The sequence below is a fragment of the Mandrillus leucophaeus genome, unplaced genomic scaffold (genome assembly GCF_000951045.1).
Source record: "Mandrillus leucophaeus isolate KB7577 unplaced genomic scaffold, Mleu.le_1.0 Scaffold44, whole genome shotgun sequence".
NCBI classification, from domain to species: Eukaryota; Metazoa; Chordata; class Mammalia; order Primates; family Cercopithecidae; genus Mandrillus; species Mandrillus leucophaeus.
In genome coordinates, this window is record NW_012104698.1 from 4,438,305 (window position 1) to 4,459,989 (window position 21,685).

Here is a 21,685-nt window from a genome sequence, read left to right on the forward strand (position 1 = left end):
GTGTGTATAAAATGTCTGATCCCAGATAAGCCTAGTTACAAATTCTCTGCATCCATTGTCCCCAGTATATCAGGCTGCTTCAAAACTTATAGATATTTATAATTTCTATATATGTATGTCTATTAAATTGGGGCTTAGACCTTCAATACTTTGGAGTATGTGTAAGCGTGTCCCATCCATCCTTGCTGGCTTTGCTTTAGCAGCCTGAAGGTTCTTGATTGATTCTGACCAGTCAAATGCACACCCAAGTGGACATTTAAAAGAAATAGTTCTTTCTATGTATGGACAAGGTGAGAAAAACCTATTCTGTTGTAACTTTTGGAATGTTTTACAAGGTTTCTCGAATATACGTCTATCTCTAGAAAGACCCAGCAATAATAAACAGCGTGGCATCTTCAGTTGAAGCACACTGTCACTTTCTCAGGTAAAACTTAGTTTCCCTTTTCTCGAAATCCTTCTATAATGATGTGAATTGTAAGGTGATAGGGGGTGAAGGAAAGGAAGGGAAGTTACGGTCAAGGAAGAAGGAACAGCATAATGTTTGGCTTTCTATTAATGCTAGTATTATTGCCACTTTATTTCTAGTGATCATATTAACTTTCCTGAAATATTAACATCTATCTCTTAGAGTAGTTTTCACCATGGGAAAGAAAGAAATAAGTAGTTTTCAACCATGAAAGAGCTTTATATGGCTGTCATTCCTCAACTTGAAATAGTATGAAATTATTTACGTATGCACATTTAGGAGGGGAGAGGTTATAGCCTTTATCAAATTATCAATGATGTCCATAACTGAATAAAGCAAAACAAAATACATTAAGAGCTTTAAAGAATGCTGCTTAAAAATAGAAATTAGGCATGCAAGACAAATCAAGTTATAACAATGATGATTAATTGAAAGGGGGGAATATAGGTAATTAAGAAATTTTATCAAAATCGACACAATAACCTAATTATTTCAAAACTGTATAATGTAGTACAGATATATTCACAGTTCATATCTAATCAAAATATATTGTCTGGATTTTTTGATACATTGCATGGCATTCCAGTCACTACCAAGATTTTTATTCCCTACCCATTCAACATGTTTTCCGAGCTCACCATTTTTGTTTGTTTGTGTTTTTGGCCTGAAACATCTTTGCCTTAAAATTTATTAGGTGGCCATTTACAGCATGTAGCTTGCAGGTCTGACCTACAGGAAATATGGCAGAAGGAAGTAGATGAGGTTCTAATCTTATTGACACACTAAATGAAGTCCTCAGTCCTCTGGGCAGAATTTGGGACTCTGCCTTCATAAATGCATTGTAGAACTTCCAACATTTTTTTCAGTGTTGGATTTTGCATTCACTTTACCTTTATTGAAACTAAATTGAAGCCAAGCAATACAACGTTAGGATTCCAGAAGAATATATCTATACAAAGTTTGGATTTTCCAGTTTTTTTCTACCTCTTGCATTCTTTTGGTGGACTCTGTATATCTGATGTGTATTTTGTATGCTAATGAAATTATCAATATTAAATACAAACCACTCCATCTCTTACCCTGATTTAAAAATCTATAGTTCATTTTCATTAGTAGGATAAAATTCACAGTTTACCACATAGCTTAGAAGAATCAACTCCCTTTTCAATCTTATCTCTTCTTCACCCTTACTCTATTACTTTGTGGTAATATCTCCTGATACCTCCTTAAGATTATAAATAGTAATTCCTATATTGAAAATATGTTCCATTGTTTATCTTCCCAGAGCAAGATTTTTCCAACTGGGTCCCATCTTCCACAAATTTTATAATTTTCTTTGAAGGAAATTTGAAAGATTTTATAGTCAACTATCCTTGGCAAACTCGAAATACCATATAATTTTCTTGGGGATTCATATGTATTTCTAAATGCAAGAGAAACTTGTAGTAAAACAAAACAAACAGAAGATCATGTTTAATTTTGTCTAATTTAATGTCTCCCAATCTTATTAGGTAATACACACACACACACACACACACACACACACACACGCAAACATACACACACACACACACACACACAAATCAAACCACATCATATATTGGCATGCTACAGCACAGTTTCTATGAAAAACTCACTTTGAATAATGCTATCCTCTAAAACTCCATTTGAGTCTTTGAAAGATTGGAAGACTTTCTCAAAAGCCTCTGTGTGAAGGTGTGTGTCTACATAGCTTAATGGTTACAGCACTGTTGGCATTAGCTTCTCTGTCTTCCCAATATTATCTCAGATCCTCTGGTACCAGATTGTATGCAATTTATAAATCGTCACAAACACAAAGCCTAGGCTTAAAATCTCTTACCACCTAGAGTCAATTTGACTTTCTTTAAAAAACCTGCTCATCATCATGGCTTTTATGTGCAAATGGAAACAAGTGTATCCAGGTTTCTTACCTGGCTCCCATCCTAATTCTTATCCAATATTCTATAGTTTGAAAATATAATGAAAATATATCAGTCTAAAATAGCCCAAGACTTTAAACAATCTTTTATACCATTTTCTCTGTAGATAATCAATCTCAATTAAATTAGGGGCCAGAATAAAACGTGAAATTTGTAACCATGCAAGAGACCCAGTCAATACCTACAGAACTGCAAGTGAGTCTTTGAAAGATTGAGATAGAATGTGTTTCTATATAATGATTCCAGTGAATTTTTTTTAAATTTAATCCACAGATTCACATGGGGAGGAGTGAAGTATGGGTCCTTCTTTCACCCTTGACAAATAAAGTGCTTGTAAATTATCAGAGGAATAGTTATTCCCATATTAGAGCAATAGATTTGTCTATTATATTGACCAATTTAGGAATCAAGTATAGTGTGTTGCTTTAAGCCATCTCATAAATGTATAACAATAACAATAAAACTCAACAAATATAATAGGAATAAAGTGTTTTTTTGCTTTTTAGACCACAAGACTGGTTCAAATAAATACCACTGAAAATTACAAGTATTTATTTAGTATGTATTTACGTATCTATATACCAATATCTATTTCGTTATTCTGAAGATCTTAGGGCTTAAACTAACAGAGATTATGGTTCAGCATCACAAAACTAGTAAATAGGAAAGAGCTGATTCATGTTTAGATTGTTCAAGTCCAGACCCTTCAAATATATATATATATATATGTATGTATTCACTTTTGCTTTTCTTTTCTGCCAAACTTGTGCTCCAGAAATCATACTTTTGTTAATGACTCTCTCGAAATGTGTTTTGCTACATGTGGTTTCTTCAAATGTTGTTTTATGCATTCCATTAATTTACCATCACCTTACTCCACCCAAATAAAGTGAAAATGGTATTTTATGCATTTTGTGGAGGCTATCAATTTCATCTGTTTTAAAATCAATCCTGTCTCCCTCTTGTGTATGCAGATAGATTATGAAAGATGCCTGCTGGCAGGAAAGCTAAAATTAAATCTCCTATATTTATTATTTCATGAATGTTATAAAGTACCGTAACTTCATTTTATTGTTTCACATTTATTAGATAAAGACTCACAGAAACCAGACCAAAAAAAGGACCAAACCCATTCATTGCTAGTGTTTATCAAGGGATAATTATCTTTACTTCTCTTATTAAGCTTTATTTCTTTTCATTTAAGGTTTGATGAAATGCTTTTGAGTAAGAACATCATTTGTCACAGGAATGTATTGTTTTCTTTAGAAAAAATGCTCACTCTTGATCAGACTGAAGTTCTCATGATTATTTTATAAGAGGTGTGTCACACACACATAGAATTTCAAAGTGCTGCTTCCTTGGAGAGCATTGTGACATCCTAGAAATCTCAGGGACTCTGGCACTTTTAAGAGCAGACTTTAAAATTAATTTTTGCCACTTTTCATGGTAAATCTTAAGTAAAACTCATAGTCTTTTTCAGCCTCAGCTTTTGTATCTATAAAATGTGGTGCTAACACCAAGTTCCCAGAGAAGGAATGCTGATTATATGTTAGATCTGTGTGTACACTTTTCACTTATGTAAGCAATAAGCTTTCTCAATTACTTGCATCTCCATAGCCACCACCTTAGACCTGGCTACCATTATCTTTTGCAGTAACAGCTTCCTAACTGTGCTTCCTGCTTAATCATGTGTGTGCATGTGTGTATTTTATTCAAGCATAAAACTCTTTATGTTCAATCTCATTTTTGCTTATTACATGCTAGTCACAAGCATCTTCCACTCAATGACCCTTCAGGATATTTGCACATGCCTATTCTGTTGGCTAGAAGACTGCCTTCATGCCTAGCTCTTTCTCTTTTTTTCCAATTTCACCATAAACAACACTCATTTCAAAAGTAACTTTATTTGACAATACTACATAAAGTAGATCCCTGAGTTTTCATTGTTCCTCTCTGTCTAGTTGCTTGAATATTTATTTCAAGCCAGTTTTTAAAATTTTAAATTATTTTATTTATTCATTCTATTCTTTTCACAGAATCTCTTCTTCACTAAATTCCTAAGAAAAAATAATTTTTGACCCTTTCACATTGTTTCTTCAGATTGTATTACAACAATGAGCATCTTGTAGATGGGTAATAAATATTGTCCAATAAATAAATGAGGAATTTTTCATCTGAAGAGGTTAGCATGCATACTGTGTGTTTATAAGTGGAACAAGTGTTTCCATGATAGTATCTAAGAAATTACTTTTTGAAGTATCTGTCATTGCTGAACGAAATTATTTAGAACCATGATTCTAAGATTTTGTGAATATCTGTTACGTGTTAAGCATTGGCTAGATATATATCATCCAGAAGTATGAGTGACTACCTTTTTATTTGAACTTTGATACCCTCATAATAAACAAACTTTATATTTCTGCAATGTTGGTGAGAATGAAAGATGAGATTAAAGAAGAGAAACCAAAATATTTTTGTTTGTTTCTCTTTTTTAACTCAGATATAATTACTTGACACCAAACAGTAACTTGTATGATAGTGACGAAGCTCAAATTATACTCCACTAGATTTATTTATAGTTACAGACATTCTTTCCTGAAGAATAACTGAAACTGCCCGTCACCTCTCAAACAATGAATATTTTCTGAGACTGAACAAAACACCTTGCTTCATGCCTCATGCCTCAGAAGAAAACATTCAATTCAGTCCCTGCACTGATAGATCATCCACAGAAAGTCACCCTAATTCTGTATATGGTAACCAAGAGGTTAATATCTGAAATAAAATCCAAGGAAGATCCTAGTAAGGAGGTAAGAGTTAGAACACAGTTATAGAAGGTCCTCTGGCCAACATTGGTCATTGAAGTTCTATATTTTTCCTTCGCGTTTGGTTCTGAGTGTGGGGTTGTCAAGTATATTGAAGGAAGATACTGATTTCTTCACATTTGTTACCTGTTCCTCCACTCGTCCAGCCAGATTACCATTCTCTTCAGAAAGACTCTGGTTTATCCCCAGCTGTCTCCTTTTCAGTACTTGATAGATGTTTTCTGTCTCTGGTGAAACTTGTCCTATATTAAGAGGTCTTTTCATTGAGATAGCTCCATTTCCCCTTCTCCCTTCAGCATCCCACCTGTCCAGAAGATTTGAAACATTTTCTGCAATTCTATCATTTATAATTTTAATTAAATGTCTGCCAGAGAGAAAATTCCATGAAGGTAAAAAAAAAAAAAAGGCTGATTTTGGGGGTGTGGTATACTGCTATATTTTCAGTACCTAGCCCACTCCTGGAACATAGTTCGTGTTCAGTGAGTATTTACTGACTGACAGAAACCCATCACCCTGTCAGACACACAAACTGTCAGACATATATTTGGCTTTCTGATTTTGGAATCTCAACACACATTCCCATTTTTGCCATGGACATTAGAGAGAAGTAAGTGGAGAATATCCTATTTAACCTTCCTGTTAAACTGGGAGCCAAGTAATCTGCAAATGACTATATCATGTCACCACTGAATTAGAGTCGAAAGATGTATACCATCTTAAGTCTTTTGACTGAAAACAAATTACCTGAAACTATCTGATTTTTCAAAAAATATAGATAATTAGCAATGATAACATATATTAACATTTAATTATGCAACAGAGGGATTATTTAAAAGGATTCTAATCAAACGTGATTCAGGTGGATTTTGTGTAATGGACTGTGAACCATTACTCCCTATTGAGGTTGTGGTTACACTTTTGAGAGAACGTATTCAAGGGAAGGTCACCTTTAACTTCAGAATCATGAGAAGGTGGAAGGAGCACATATGATTTCCAATTCTACTTTCAAAGTGAATCTAGACCTATTTTAGCTCAGATGTATCATGAACTGGAGATAACTGCCTAGACAGGAGAAAGCGACCTCCCCCTTTTTCTTCTTCTTTTTCATTCTGACTGTATTTAGATGAGTTCAATTCAGTGGAAAAAATATAAAGCACAACAGAATTCTCTACGCTCATGTTGATACTCATTTTCATTTTGTGAGCCCTTTCGAAAACCTGTTTACATAGGCCCTCTCAGTCCAGACAGTTTATACAGCCTGGATTTTTGTTAATGGCTTATCCTTCCTTGATTATTGCTAATAATTTCCTGCTACACCATCTCCCAAGAAGCTGATCCCCTGAGTTTAGCCTTAAATCCACACCTTCCAGCCAAACAAGACATTTGAATGTCACCTGCAGTTTTTCTGAGGCTGTTGTAAAGCAGACATAAATTGTTTAAGAATATTGAGAAAACTATGAATTTAATGGCTCATTTGGTTTTTGACGTTTATTTTTCATGAGCATGTGATCATCTGCTAAGGAATATTTTAGTTCCATAGTGAGTCAGTCATTTGTGTGGTATTATGAGAGATGATTGAAAGTATATCTTTGCTGAACTTCTATAAGTAAACACTTGTGTGAATAACAAATACAAATTTTGGTAAATGTTAAATATAAAAATTAGATCATTGAGCATTAGACGTAACTTAGAAGTGATGTAAGGGATAAAACCTGAATTCTGACTAGCACAAAGGATTCAAAGAGTTCAAGAAAGTTGTTTCAACAATGGCATGTACATCAGTCAGCCATATGTCCAAAAATGTTGCTAAGGCATCAAAGATCTGATCCTTTCATTTAACTAATGAACTCTAATAAATATGCCTAAACAGATCATTAGAGGATAAGATGGTGTAGCACACATACACAAAACATAAGTGGTTCTTCAGACAAAGAGTCATTCATTGTGATTTGCAAAAATCATAAAACAAAGAATCAATTTTTTATTTTGGTTTTGCATAGGAAAGATGAGAAAACAATGCATTTTTTTCTGAAGTTAAGAAGAACGACTGAGAAATCATTAAAACTTTGAAAACAGTCAAAATCCACAGGGCAAACCTACAAATTCCCAAAGATCCAAGAAGCATGCTTGTCAATAACACAAGTGAAGCCAATGTTGAATTTTTGAAATATCAATGTCATTGACTCTTTGAACTTATGTGATAAGGTTTGCATGATCTATGGGGTTTTATTTAAATTCTGAAGTATTTTACAGACTCTACGTGATTGAAAAAGTCTAGCTTATCAGTCTGTGATTTGGCTACATTATCTCAGCAATGATCTGGTCCACACAACAACCATATCCTTGAAACAACCTGACATATTTTGATCAAACTCTCTCTGACAACTCAATCTACCACTTTAGGTAGATGGTATTTATTGATATATGTGTATTAAAAAAACACATACGCACTCCCTTCTCAAAGGATCACAAATGAAGATGCTCAAAACGTGTGATTGACGGGGGTAATACCACATAATAAAATTAGGAAACATTTAAGCTAATGTTAGAATGTTATAAAAATAAACATATATGTCTACTAAAGCTGAATGCTTTGATGAGATCTTGTCTTGATGTTTAAAAGTTAATCAGTTTTATTATTAGAATTTTAGCTTTAATGTGTGTGTGTAGGGGGGGGCGGTGTCTTATTCTGGTAGATGGAAACAATACTAATCCTCCAGATACGTGGGAGTAGTCTATGGGGAAATGCCCAATGTTTTATAGGAGGGTAACAAATTGATCATTTATAATAAAAGCATATGGCTACAGTGCTAGTCCTTTCTTTAGGGGAAAAAAATCTGACTCTTGTCAGGTAAGCTGCTTAGCAAATAGTTAAGTATAATTCCTAACACCCACATGAGGCACAAGAATAGTTGGATTAACAACTCCAGTGTCATACTGTCAGCTGCTGTTTATTTAAATTAAAATGTCACCATCCAGAAATAAATTAGGAAGTTGAAAAATGATAAATTTCTTAAACATACAGTACTTTGGTACCTTGTTCAAATAAATCTGTTACATTTATGGTTTTGCAGAACTTTACATAGGCTATTTCCATTTTGACATTCAGAGCATAGCAGATATTTGTTTCTGTTCATTTTGTTTAACTCTTTTCCTCGCTTTCTTCCTCCCTCTTTTTCTCTCACCCTCCCTCCCTCCCACTCCCATTCCTGTTCCCTCTCCCTCTCCCTTTCCTTCTCCCTCTCTCTCGCTTTCTTTATGTTTCTTTTTTCAGTTTTCATCTATGCTATATGAGGCACAAAAAAATGTTCTACTAATACACACATCTCAAACGCGTGTTGTTCATCTTATGCTGATCTAAATGTATATACATATTTACAGATTTCAATATTCACTTCCTACAACTTTCTATAAACCACTGGTCTTCTTGGGTTTCACTGTTATTTGTTATTCATATGTTTGCTATGAAACAAATGTCTCCTCTCCATGAGGTTTTACCTTGCTTCTTGTCATTTGAAAGTAAAAATTCAGTCCCATCACTCTAAGACATCCCCTGCTATCATCCATATCCCAAGATATTTTAAGACAGTGATTTGGCTCTGGGTTCGTGGCACAGCAGGTTGTTCCACTTTAGGAGCCAATTTGGTCATAAGTAGGAGGAGAAATAACATCTGATGGAGAAAAAAAATTCCCTCTCTGTTCCCATTTGGATGTGTTTCTTGCCTGAGACTTTGCAGATCATAAATGATGCAAATGCACAATATAATGCAGGTTAATCAAATATGAGACAGTTGTATACAAACATATTCAGCATTAACAACATGGAGATATTTACTTGGCCGGGTTTTCCATTTTCACATAAAAATGCCTCATATTCGGATGCGAATTCAGGGGCGTTGTCATTGACATCCAGCACTTTAATAGCAACAGGTACTCGTGATATCTGACTGTGGTTCCCTATGGGAAGGAAAAAATAACATCAGCATTGAGGGTATTTCATTTTAACGTGCAACTCAACTTTCTCTTGAAAGCATGTGGGTCTGTTTCCAACTTCTCTTAATTAGGATGTTTTCAACATGGTGATTATAGAGTCTGACCAAGTAAGAAAAATAGCAAGTGCTTGACTGCTTTAAAAAAAGCATAAATTGTTATTTCAAACACCATTTGCTGGAGTTTAGCTTGATAAAGACCACATCTGAATAAATTAAAAGAGGTTTCTTTGATAAAGCAAGCTTTATTTTACTGATAAAATACATTCTTTAAAAGAAAAGTGTTGTATACAACAAAAATGTATCTCTTTTTTTCTTGAGTAGAACATAACCCATTTTAAGCTATTACTTGCTTGACTGGCTGTATAATAGAGATGAACACTTAAAACCTAGCAAAAGGCCAGAACCAAATCACTTGTTGAGAAGCGGTCCTTAACAATGATAAAAGCGATAAGATTAAAGATGAAGTATCATATATTTTATGAATTGCATTTTTCATTAAAATTGACCCTGGAATATTTTTGGATAAGATGATCCCAAGTCATTTTAATATTGTCATTTTCATGAAGATTTTTGTCAATGTAAATGAACAATAATCTTCTAATCTTTCCAGGTCAATTCCAATAGCAGAGAACTCAATATAAAATCCTTAATCCCCAAATCCTTATTTTTTAAAATTATATATACACACACACACATAGAAGGAGATCTAGTCCATTAATACATTGCTGACTTGGGCCATGTTACGATTTTCACTTGCAATAAATGAAATATAGTTTGACTTTGTACCATGTAATAATCTTTTGATCTGTTATAAATTATACAGAATGCATTGGAGATGGCCAATTATTTACTTGTGTTTCTGTGGCATTGAATATTTACAAGCAAGTTGAGAGGAGAAAAATGTTTGGCTTTGAATATTGACAAACAGACTTGCATTTGATATATCAAACTCCTCTTTTTGACAATTGATTACATTTGGAGCTCTAAAATACTCGTTTTTTTGCTTAAAGACAAAAGTACTCCTAAAGCATACACCAAATAGCTATAGCTATGGTACAGATTTACAGTTGGTTTGCCCTGCTGGCTCTGCTACAAGATTTGAATGTAGTTGAGTGCCATGACAACTCTCCAATATTCTAATTTGGTTAACTACAAGTGGCTGAATACTATCCCGAGGAATTAAGGGAACTTGACTTCACTTCCCAAAAATCAAGGTGATGGCCTGAAATGTCTCACTGGAGATATATATATATATATATATTCGTGTGTATATATATAAAATGAACTTGTTTATTCTTCATTCAGGAAGGAAACATGCACTTTCCTAGTTTTGATAGAAGGAAGAATCTAAATAGAAGTTTAACATATGACTCTAAGACAAGGAACTCATATTTTACCCTTTATCTATTCAACAAAACTCTACAAAGTTTACAATTTAAGTAAGGTATGGTTATATATTTAAATATTTACTTCCATTTCCCAGTCTGACCATTAGCTAAGTAGCAGTTCTTGGAGAGTAAAAAGGAGCATAGCGTTTTGTGTTAAACATGCGCATTTGGAGCCCCAGCTTTCCCTTCTACTACTTGTGTGACTCTGAGCAAATAATTTAAACTCAATTTGTTTCCTAAAAAAACTGAAACTAAGGAACTTTGGTTATAGAATTATTACAAATGTTATGTGAGAAAAAATTAAAAGTGTCTCATACAGTATTGGACACACATTCAAAGGTATTCTAGCCTTTGCCTTTTGTAATTTTCCACATCAACAGCACCATATATATTGAATGTTTACTATTCATGATGCAAAATATTTTGCATAATCATATTTCATTCAATCTGCACAAAAAATCTATGAAGTAGCTAATGGGATCCCCATACGTAAGATGTAAACCTGACACTTAAAATATTATATAATTTTACCAAGATTACTAAGTTAAGCATTGACTTCAAAATGTGATTTTGCTCTTCCAGACATAAGCCACTTTCATAGCATAATACTGATGAAGTCCAAAAAAATACATATACGTGTGTGTTTGTGCCTGTGTGTGTGTATGTGTGTGTATGAAGGTTACTAATTATTACTATCTCCTCAAGAATGTTTATAAATTTGGTACAAATACTTACCTGAAGTTTGATCAATATTTGAGGCTTTGGCCCAAATATGAAATACCAAATGTCTAAGGGGTTGTACCATCAATAATAGTTTCAGAATTGCACTCATAATCTGCAACCCTCCCTATGAAACTGTGCAATTTAACTTCCAGAATTTTGCTCATGGTCCTATTTCACCCAACTGGAGTCCTGTTAATTGATTAATTTCCTCTTGTAATTCTCTGTTGCAGTTCCAAGAATTGCTGGTTATTCCTTTTAACTCTGTAACACTCATTCTTTCCGTTCTACATCCTAGACCAATTGTTGTGTATGTAAATAATTAAAGAAACTTCTACTAGATATTTTTACTTTAATCTCACTAAGTATTCAATTAATAAATAGCGATTAGCACAGGCTTAATAAACTGCATGTACAGATTAGACAGTGAATAATAGGGGCACAGTCTTAGAAAACTGAAAGTATAAGTAAAAGCTACCATATTCCTTAAACATTATTTTGCTCCTTCTGAAGTGAAAAAATTGCTAATCTTATGGATTCAGATACACTGACAATGGTTGATTAGGCCAAGTCAACTATGTATGATATTATTCTTTGCTTTCCTTATCTTTAATGTTACATGCATGCACACACACACACACACACACTCATATCTACACACTACAAGCAAACATGCATATACACATTTTCTTCCCACTCTTTTGGTTAAAAAATTGTCAAAGTCCATTCTTAGTTTTCTCTTTTCTTTTTAATTTGGCCTCATAGTTGCAATAAATTGCAAATATCTCTTAGACCTAGATGGCCGACAGGTGGCAAAACTCAGGCATAAAGGATGAACAAACTCCATCAGCTTCTTATTGGAGGCAATTTTCAACATTGAAGTAGCTTTTCTCATATGTCGCATATAGGACAAAGTGGTATTTATCTATTCCTGGGGCCCAGTGCAAAATACCAACTAATAGCTTTTTAGGAACAATGTGGGATTAGGGAGCTATTACTTAACACTGTTGGAAAATCATGAATGACATAGAATGTTTTTTCAATTATCTTAATTCATGTGTCCCAGCATCTCTACAAGCAACTAATGTTTTAGTATAATGGTCAAAGAACTCTTTGTAAATAATTAGTATTTTCTTCTTTAGTTTGTGGTTCTTTATAGTTCTGTGAGAAACTCGGAACTAAATTTAGAACCCACTTTTTATAGCTGTAAATAATATCATGATGTACAAATTCAACTGTTTTTTACATTTATTTAACAATTAAGCAAGTGTACTAAATTAATTTGTTCTTATTTAGTTGTGTTGTAGATATTTCTAGATGTTTCCTTTTCATATTGTATCTATTTCTTTAGAAAAATTAAACAAAATAAAACCTAAACTGTTTACTCTGCACTGAAAAGCTATTTCCAGGTGGTTAGAATTTCTCTAGTTATGCCTCAACATTTAGCATAAATCACATCTCTTCCAGAAAGTCTTTTTAACACATGGTTCAATTTTGTTTGTTTATTTTCTTGTTGTTGTTTTTTAAGACTTATTACATGATAGCCTGAGGAACTCTACAAACCCAGTCTCCAGAAAACTGGTGAAAGTTTTTAAAAAATAATTATAGTCTATGGAAAAAGTCCTAAGGGATACAGCAGGTGAGACAAAAAGACTGAGGTCACTGCCTCCTTCTCTCCACAAAGCACTTCACTCCTAAAGAAAAGAGTTTCAAAGCCATGGCTCAAATATTTTGCTTAGGAGTGAAAGAGAAAAGCAGGCCATGAAGCAGAAAGTTCCTTCATATACAAAGGAATGTGAAGTTCAAGCCTAAGGGTAAACTCAAAACACTAAAGGTTGCTATGACAGACAAATGAGAGAGAGTGTTGGTAGATCTGGTAGATTCACTGGAGAGACAGGCTAGTTGCGAGAGAGAATGCAGATAGAGTCAGTTGAAATTAGCCTTCTAGGAAAAATAACAAATCTCAAACATTTATCTAGGGAATCATTTCTTCACCAGAGCCCAGATTTGAATGGATCTTACCATGGAACAAATTATGACCTAGGACACTTTTGAAAACAATTGAACAGTTGGCTGGCAATTAAACAACCTTAATAGCTGGATGAGGTCAGGGACAGAGACAATCAAAGAGAGTCCTGCCAAAACCACTGTATTTCCAGGTGTTTATGTAAATATCCAACACTATTCCTCTGGAGAAGAAAGATCACATACTTTACACCACTGGGGGAAAAAGGTTTTACTAAAACAATTCAGCAAGTCACAAACAAGTGAGTAAATAGTAATTGCAAACTCCAGGGGAACATTGGTAACTAGAACTGCTACATTGTATTATTGAAACTATCTAGTTTCCAAAAAAAGTTACAAGACATGAAAATAAACAAACAATAAATTATGACCCATAGGTGAGAGAAAAATCAGGCAAAAGAAATCATATGTGAGAGTGACCATATGCCAGATTTAACGGAGTTCAAAGTAGCCATTAACATATATTAAAAGAAGGCATAATTAAATATGTAAATGAAGATACCATAACAACATAACATCAAGTAGAGGATATCACTAAAAAGGCAGAAATTATTAGAAAGGAAGCAAATGGAAATTCTGCAGTAGGAAATTACCGTAACCGAAATTTTAAAATTCACTAGAGAGACTCAAAAGTAGATTTAAAGTGGCAGAACAAAGAATTAGTGAACGTGAAGATCAGCAGAGATTTTGCTAACCAAAGAACAGCATTTAAAAAAAAATAAAAATGAGCAGAGCCTCAGTGAAATATAGGACACCATTAAGTGTCATATATGCGTAATAAGAATTGAGAGAAGGAAAGGAGACAGAGAATGGAGAAAAAAAATGAACAAACAATTCCTGTAAACTTCCCAAATTTATTGAGAAACACTAGCCTGTTTATCCTAAAACATCCCTAACAAACTCTAAGTAGGATAATCACAAAGAGACTCGCAGACATATCATATTTAAAATGATAAAAGCCAAAAACAGGAACATTTTGAGACCAGCAGGAGGTAAACAAACAAACAAACAAAAACTGATCACTAGGGAACCCCAATAAAAATGGCAGCTAACTTCTCATCTGAAATAAAGGAAGTGAGAAAACAGGAAGATAACATATTCAAAGTGTTCAATGAAACATAACTGTCAGCCAAGAATCCTATATCCATCACAACTATTTTTCATAAATGAAGGTAAAATAGAATCATCACCAGATAAGCAAAATCTTAGAATCCCCACTATGCTTACAAGGGATAAGAAATTCTTCAGTTGAAAACAAAGGATCCTAGACAATAATTCAAATCCAAATGAAAAAAATAGAGAGAAAGGAAAACGGTGAAGATAATTAAGCCCTTATAAAAGACTATATAAAACCACATTACTCCTCCTTTCTTATTTTAAATGTAATTGCATAAAACTCTGTGTATCTATTTATATTATAGTATATAATAGTATTGCTGAGCTTGTAACATATCAAAATGTAATATATTTGCCAATCACAGCAAAAAGGAGGCAAGTGGGTATGAAAGTGTACTCGGCTAAGAAAATGAATTTAGGTTGTAACTCAAATTGACAGGAACAAATGAAACATAAATGACGAATAAAAAGATTACTAAAACAAAAGCTATGAATATATACTTTCACTCCTCTAAAATTCTTTTTAAAACACAATATTATATAAAGTAATAATTATAGCAATACAATTTTAGGGTTTATACTGTATATGTATAAGATGTACATCAGTGATATCACAAAATAGGAGGGGAAGGCAATAGAACTATATAGGAATAGCATTTTTATATCTCATTTGAATTAAGATGATATACATCTGAAGCATATTCTTCCAAGTAAAATGTATACTGTAAGCCCTGGAAGAGCCACTAAAAAGTTACAAATATTTGTTACAAATATTACATACTTTTGGGTGTATGTTTGTATACAAATATATTTCTCTACTTTCCAACTTTTCTTTAAGGAATTTAACTGATTTTATAATCAGGAAGTAGGAAGTAAACAGTGATTTATTTTTGAAAAAAAATCTTTATGCTGTAGGATTTGACATCTTACATGTTGAGATTTGACACTAAAATAAAATAATAAGAAATAAAAAATATATTGTGCTTCATCAAAATTAAAAATATTTGTGTTTTAAAGGAAACTATCAAAAAAGTAAAAAGACACCAACAGAATGAGAGAAAACATATCACATTCATCTAAAGTCATATAATCATAAAATTGTTCCTTGATATATTAATTATTACAGCCTATCAGTATGTTCCTTGGTCTTGCTTTTGTCCGTGCCCTTCCCACCCCTCCTGTCACTTTCAGATAAATTTCTCCAGCTGTTAATTTTTTTGTCCAGTATCAAATTTACCATAAAACAGCTTTTGAGTTTGTACTACCATACAATATTCATATCAAAATTATGTGGTTTAAATTGTAACTCGTTGATTCTTGAGCCCTCTATATCTCTCCCATAGTGATCTAGGACCACAGTGATCCAGTGAATGATCAATGAATATCTCAAAACATTCAAACTAATTAATGTAATCTAACCCAAAACCTTAAATAATATATTATTTTTATTAATTCATTCATTTTCTTGATAGCTTTATCTCTGACCTAATTTTGATTATTTAATATGTATAGTGATGTATAAGTACTCTTCTATGTGCCTTGAATATAAGAAAAAGCAGAGAGATAAGGACTCTGTTCTCTCAGAACTTATAGTACAGTAGCAGAAAATAATCAAAGAGTGTTGAATTACATGCTAGATTGAGAGATATGAAGACAAGCAAAGAGTTTTAGTGCTGCACATCACAGAGAGAGCTTAACTAGGTTGTAGGGTTTAAAGAAGATGGACCTTGAACATTCACAGTTGGAGTTGAGGTAGGTGGACTAGGAAGCATTCCATTTAGAGAACATATTGGGACCTTGTTGGCATTGACTTATCAATCTTGCTGGGGCGAGGGGGAATGATTTTCTTCAGTATTTGCAAGGATGCTACAATGAGCGTGGGTTTCTAGCTTCAGTGATAGACCTGCTTTTGCCTTTTATGTTCACCTCCTACTCCCTTTCTAGGGCCATTTTCCAGACTTTGTATTTTCGCAGCACTTCTGTCCATACTGGCCATGCTTGTGCCTAATTTGTGAGAGGCAAGTCCTTCTAGTTTTCTTAGACCATCCTTCTTTCAAGGTCCCTTACAAGCCCCACCTTTTCCAGAAGGCTTTTGTTACTATCAGCAGCAATTATCATCTGCGTTCCTTCCTTCTCTCTGTCTCTCATTTTTTTTTAAAACTTCACAGGAGTCGTTTAGAGTTATTAATCTGTGTAGTAAATATTCTATCTATCCAGTAAGTGTGAGATTTTCTTGTCTCTTCAATTAAGTTTAAAACACATTACAAAAAAATTATGACTTTTTCTTTTCTTTTTTGTAAACTTGTTTATATTAGTTTCCTAGGGTTGCCATAACAAATTACCACAAGCTTCATGCCTCAAAGACATAGCAATTTATTCCTTCACACTCTCACACTTGGAGGTCAGAAGTCCAAAATCAAGGTCTCAATGGTGCCACATGCCCTGAGAAGCCTCCAGTGAAGCATCTTTCTTTGTCCATTTCATCTTCTAGTATCTCCAATATTTCTTGCTTTGTGATGGCATAAATCTAGTTTCTGCCTCCATCTTCACATGGCTTTCTCCTCTTCTTCTTGTATCTTCTCTTCTATGTATAATAAGGACACTTGCCAATGGATTTAAGGCCTACCTATGTGATCTAGAATAATCTCATCTCAAGATCCTTAATTACGTCTATGTAGACCCTTTTCCACATGTGATCATGACAGGTTTCTGGGGTTTGGAACTGGACATATCATTTTTGAGGGTCACCATTCAATCCATTAAATTGTCTCTTTCCAAAAGCTGGGACATTCATGACTAACTAAAATAATACTATCACAAATACCCTTTTGTCCTCGAGAACAGAGATATGTGACATTAATGTGGTTGTGCATAATTATTTGAATTCATTCTTCAAAATATCATAAATATAAGCTCAAGAAGGTTAAGCACCCCAAAACTCTCTCCTGAGAATTTTGATAAATGCCTTTTGTCATTCATTCATTATCTTATTATTCTTCTATTCAGTTATTCAATACATAGTTATATGTGTACGTCCAGTTAAGACAAATCTCCTATAACCAAGTAATTCATAGTATTTGAGAAATATCACATTATAGTGGTTTATCTATATCTTCATTTATCCTATGAGTTATTCATTTTTACAGTGTTGTGGAAGAATATAGAAAGAAGTAGCACTTTTCTACAGTTACAGAAAGATTTAAAATAGGGAATTATCTTTTGCCTTTTAAAATTAGTAAAAGTAGTTTACTTTAGGTATAGAAAGGTGGAGGCCAGGCACAGTGGCTCACACCTGTAATCCCAGCACTTTGAGAGGCCTAGGTGGGGAGTTCACGAGGTCAAGAGATCGAGATCATCCTGGCCAACATAGTAAAACCCCGTCTCTACTAAAAATACAAAAATTAGCTGGGCATGGTGGCACGCACCTGTAGTCCCAGCTATTCAGGAGGCTGAGGCAGGAGAATTGCTTGAACCCGGGAGGTGGAGGTTGCAGTAAGCCGAGATCGTGCCACTGCACTCCAGCCTGGCGACAGAGCAAGACTCCGTCTCAAAAACAAACCAAAAAACAAAGAAAGGAAGGAAGGAAGGAAGGAAGAAAGAAGGGTGGACAACTGTTTCAGATAGAGTAAATGGGATGTAAAAAGGCCCAGAGACCATTCCATCACCAAATAATCAGGAGTTCTAATGGTGGGACTATCCCGAGATAAGGCCAATGGTGATATTAGGAGAGAAATTTGGGGCCATGTCAGGACAAGTATTGTTTTATATGGTAATGAGCCAGATATATATTATGTGATCACTGGCAAGCCATTGAACTATTTCTGGATCAAATTTATTTTTAAAAAATTAGCAAAAAGTAGATTTAAAGACAAATTATGTTTCATTTTGTTTAGCCCTAAGTAGATGAATGTTTACCCCAGGTATATGAATGCCTCAGAAATCTACTGGGTATTTCTTGAAACTGCTAAAACACAGAGAAAAACAATAAAACAAACAAAACCTATTGTTCCATTTCCCCAAACACCACCAAAATATCTTAACTTTATCAATATTATATGAACAGACACGATTGAAATTACAACTTATAATTTTCAACACAAGTGTCATATTTAAATACTGAAGATTCACTTGTTTCTAAATTAATGAAATGATAGCAGTTCAAATTTTAAAGATATTATAGAGCAATAAAATTAATTAGATAAGCTTCTAAGGAAATTATTCATGTCCTTTGTGACTGGCCCCAAAATGTTTGCCTTTCATCTGATATACAAACATTAAATATAAAGATATTATAATTAGAAACTTGGTTAGCATTCATTAAAGATTAATTTTCTAAACATAAGAGATGTGACAAAGTGGTCTGGAAGGAAAAGCCCATTTCAATTGGTCACAAAAGTCAGGCTGTTTTCACATATGATGGAAGAAAAGGCTGAAATAGCATCTGCTATAAACAGCTTCTTGACTTCTACCATTTGAGTAGTAGTGACTTCCTATCACCTCTCTGTCACATACCCTCATGAATTGCCCATTAATTTTGCCCTTTTATAATCAAAGGTAATGGAATACTGCCAAGACTAGGTTACTTGGGAATTTGCTTTTAACTGGTTTCCATGAGCTGCTGTTTTTGCAGGCATCGATTGAAGTAAACAGACTTGCCTTTTCAAGCTATAAGAGAGAAAAATGATTTGACAAATTTAGATTTACTGGTGGGGCAGAATAAATAATTCTTGAGCTTTCTGCAAGTAGAAGGGTAGAAGCTATGAGCAGTAAATTACTGTCAACTGGGGAATGCAAAATAAGAGAATTTATAATTGAAAAGATGATAAGAGGAGCAGTGCAATTTTATAAAAACAGGAAGATGTGAATTGAATATATGATGGAAATATAGCAACTTAGTAAGTTTAAAATAAACCTGATGGGAATTTGAAAGAAGATATTGGAAATAATGTCAATAGCGGGTTTCAGCTCTCTAATGACTAAAGATGAAACTTTTTGAGACACATTTTGCCCATAAATAGCATATTAATTTATAAATCATTAGTGATGATTTACCAAATCCATAGATTATTAGATAGCTGAGGAACAAGTTAGTGTGTGATTAACCAGTGGACACCAGCAGGGTATCCATGCTTCTGGGGGTAGTTTTGAAAGGTTTTTATCTCTACAGTATTGTTTTTATGCGTTCCTCTTTCTCTGTTATGGCAACTATATTCTTGCACTGGTTCAAACGCAGACTTCTGACACCATCAAATACTTCTCAAAAACTTTCTGCATTCTGTTGTACAAAGAAGGAGCAGTTGACTACCAGAATTTCAATAATTTTTAAGGATAAGATTGTGAAATTTCCAGCAAGCCAGAGAGTATAAAGAGTAGTCACTTTATGTCACTCCTTGAAATCCCAGTCATATCTACAGAGTAGTTTAGAATTAAATTAGAACTTTAATCAAATTGGGGCTTTAGTGTCTAATGAACAAAGCTTATAAGTTATAGCCTTTCTATTAACCAAGAAGTGGCTCTCTCAAGAGAGGGGAAAAAAGTATTTTCTCTCACTGAGAAAGCTGTGGACTTAGACATTTTTGAAAATGCCTTAAACTCCCTGGAGAAAACGACTTTTAAATAGTGACTTTGGTTCAAGCCCTCACCGACCCCTGTGTGTTTTCCCTGACTGCTAAAAAGCAAGCTAACTTCCTACTCCATTTTCAAATGCTCTCTAAATGGGGAGAAAATGTGCGCATCCCTTATTTATTACACTCCTCTTAAGTGATCCTGGAAATAGTAGAGTTCTGTATAACCACTTGGCAAGTTCTTCACTCCACCTTTTTCTACATATCTACAATGAACCCTCAGAATCCTTTCTCCTCCTCACAAGAATTGAGATCTTGAAAACTAGCGTAGGCACATTTACCATTGTAAAATTTTAATCCGATGGGGAAAAGGTTTAGAGCCATTGGAGAGAGATTGACTTTATCCTTCATTGCCTTTTAATCTTAGATCCTTTCTTTATATTTCATATATGCAAAATTTTACCAATCACACTCCAAATAAAGATAGCATGAATGACGGTTTATAAAAAAACAATAATATGAATGAGCATGGAGCTATTATGTTTTCTATTTTTCTCTTAATTTGTGTTTTATAATGCGATCTACTTTTAATTCTTTAAGTATGCTTACAAATGTGTTGTCCTCTATTGTCTATACTGTGCATACGAACGTCATCTTTTTGTTTTGCTTTTGATGTGTGTGTATGTGTGTGTGCACGTACACGGCTTTTATTTGTTTCTTTTGTTTTAGTTTTGGTCTGCATCTTCATCCTATTATGTATTACTTTGGCTGAATTTGTAACTCAAAAATATTGACTCCTTCCTTTTACACCCTTAAGTACATATTTCTATCGTGTTTACACATCTCTTATCTTTTTCCATGGTGCAACAGGTAAAGAAATAAAATTGGATAGTGAGTTTATTGCTTCTCCTGTCCCTTTTAGCAAACTAAGTCTTCTTTGCAAAAATCTCTAATTCTACTCTGCCATCTGAGTTGCATTATGGGTCAATTACGAAATCCTCAGTGGTATTTCCCCTAATTATTTCAAATAGGATTGACTCGTGATTACTGGATGTGAATTTCTTGAGTTTACTTTGCTAAGTGTTTCTATTTAATCCCTTATATTTTAGAACCTTAGGGATACAGTTTCAGAGGAATTAATGTATTGACATATCTAATGTTCAGATTAAATGCTCATTTAATACTACATTACAACATAGTGCCCACAGCACCTGCCCATACACACACAAGTAACACACACAATTTATTAGCTAAGAAAGCTATCATTGTAAACTGCCCACCATCTATTGAGTGGCCTGTTATACCTCACTCTCCCTTTGAAGTTTATTGGATTACAGTGAAGATGTTTTTTCAACTGTGGACATGATTTCAGGGTATATATGGGTTGAAATCAGTCTATATATATTATATAACACAGTATTAGGTTGGTGCAAAAGGAACTGCAGCTTTTGCCATTACTTTCGATGGCAAACACCAACTTCTTTTTGCAACAACCTAATATGTTGAAGAAGTATGTATTCTTGAACATCTACGGAGTCCAAACGAGATCATGCCACTGCATGCCAGCCTGGGCGATAGAGCGAGACTCTGCAAAAACAAACAAACAAACAAACAAACTACGGTGGCCT

At 33.9% G+C, this 21,685-nt stretch overlaps 1 protein-coding gene across 1 annotated transcript in view; it reads right to left on the minus strand.

Moving 5' to 3' along the window:
* The window catches only part of CDH8 (cadherin 8, type 2), a 393,813-nt gene that overhangs the window by 69,945 nt on the left and 302,183 nt on the right, over nucleotides 1–21,685 (minus strand). Inside the window, exon 9 of the mRNA XM_011994007.1 lies at nucleotides 9,088–9,209. Within this exon, the coding sequence (XP_011849397.1) occupies nucleotides 9,088–9,209 (122 nt within the window). The remainder of the gene's footprint in view (nucleotides 1–9,087; nucleotides 9,210–21,685) is intronic.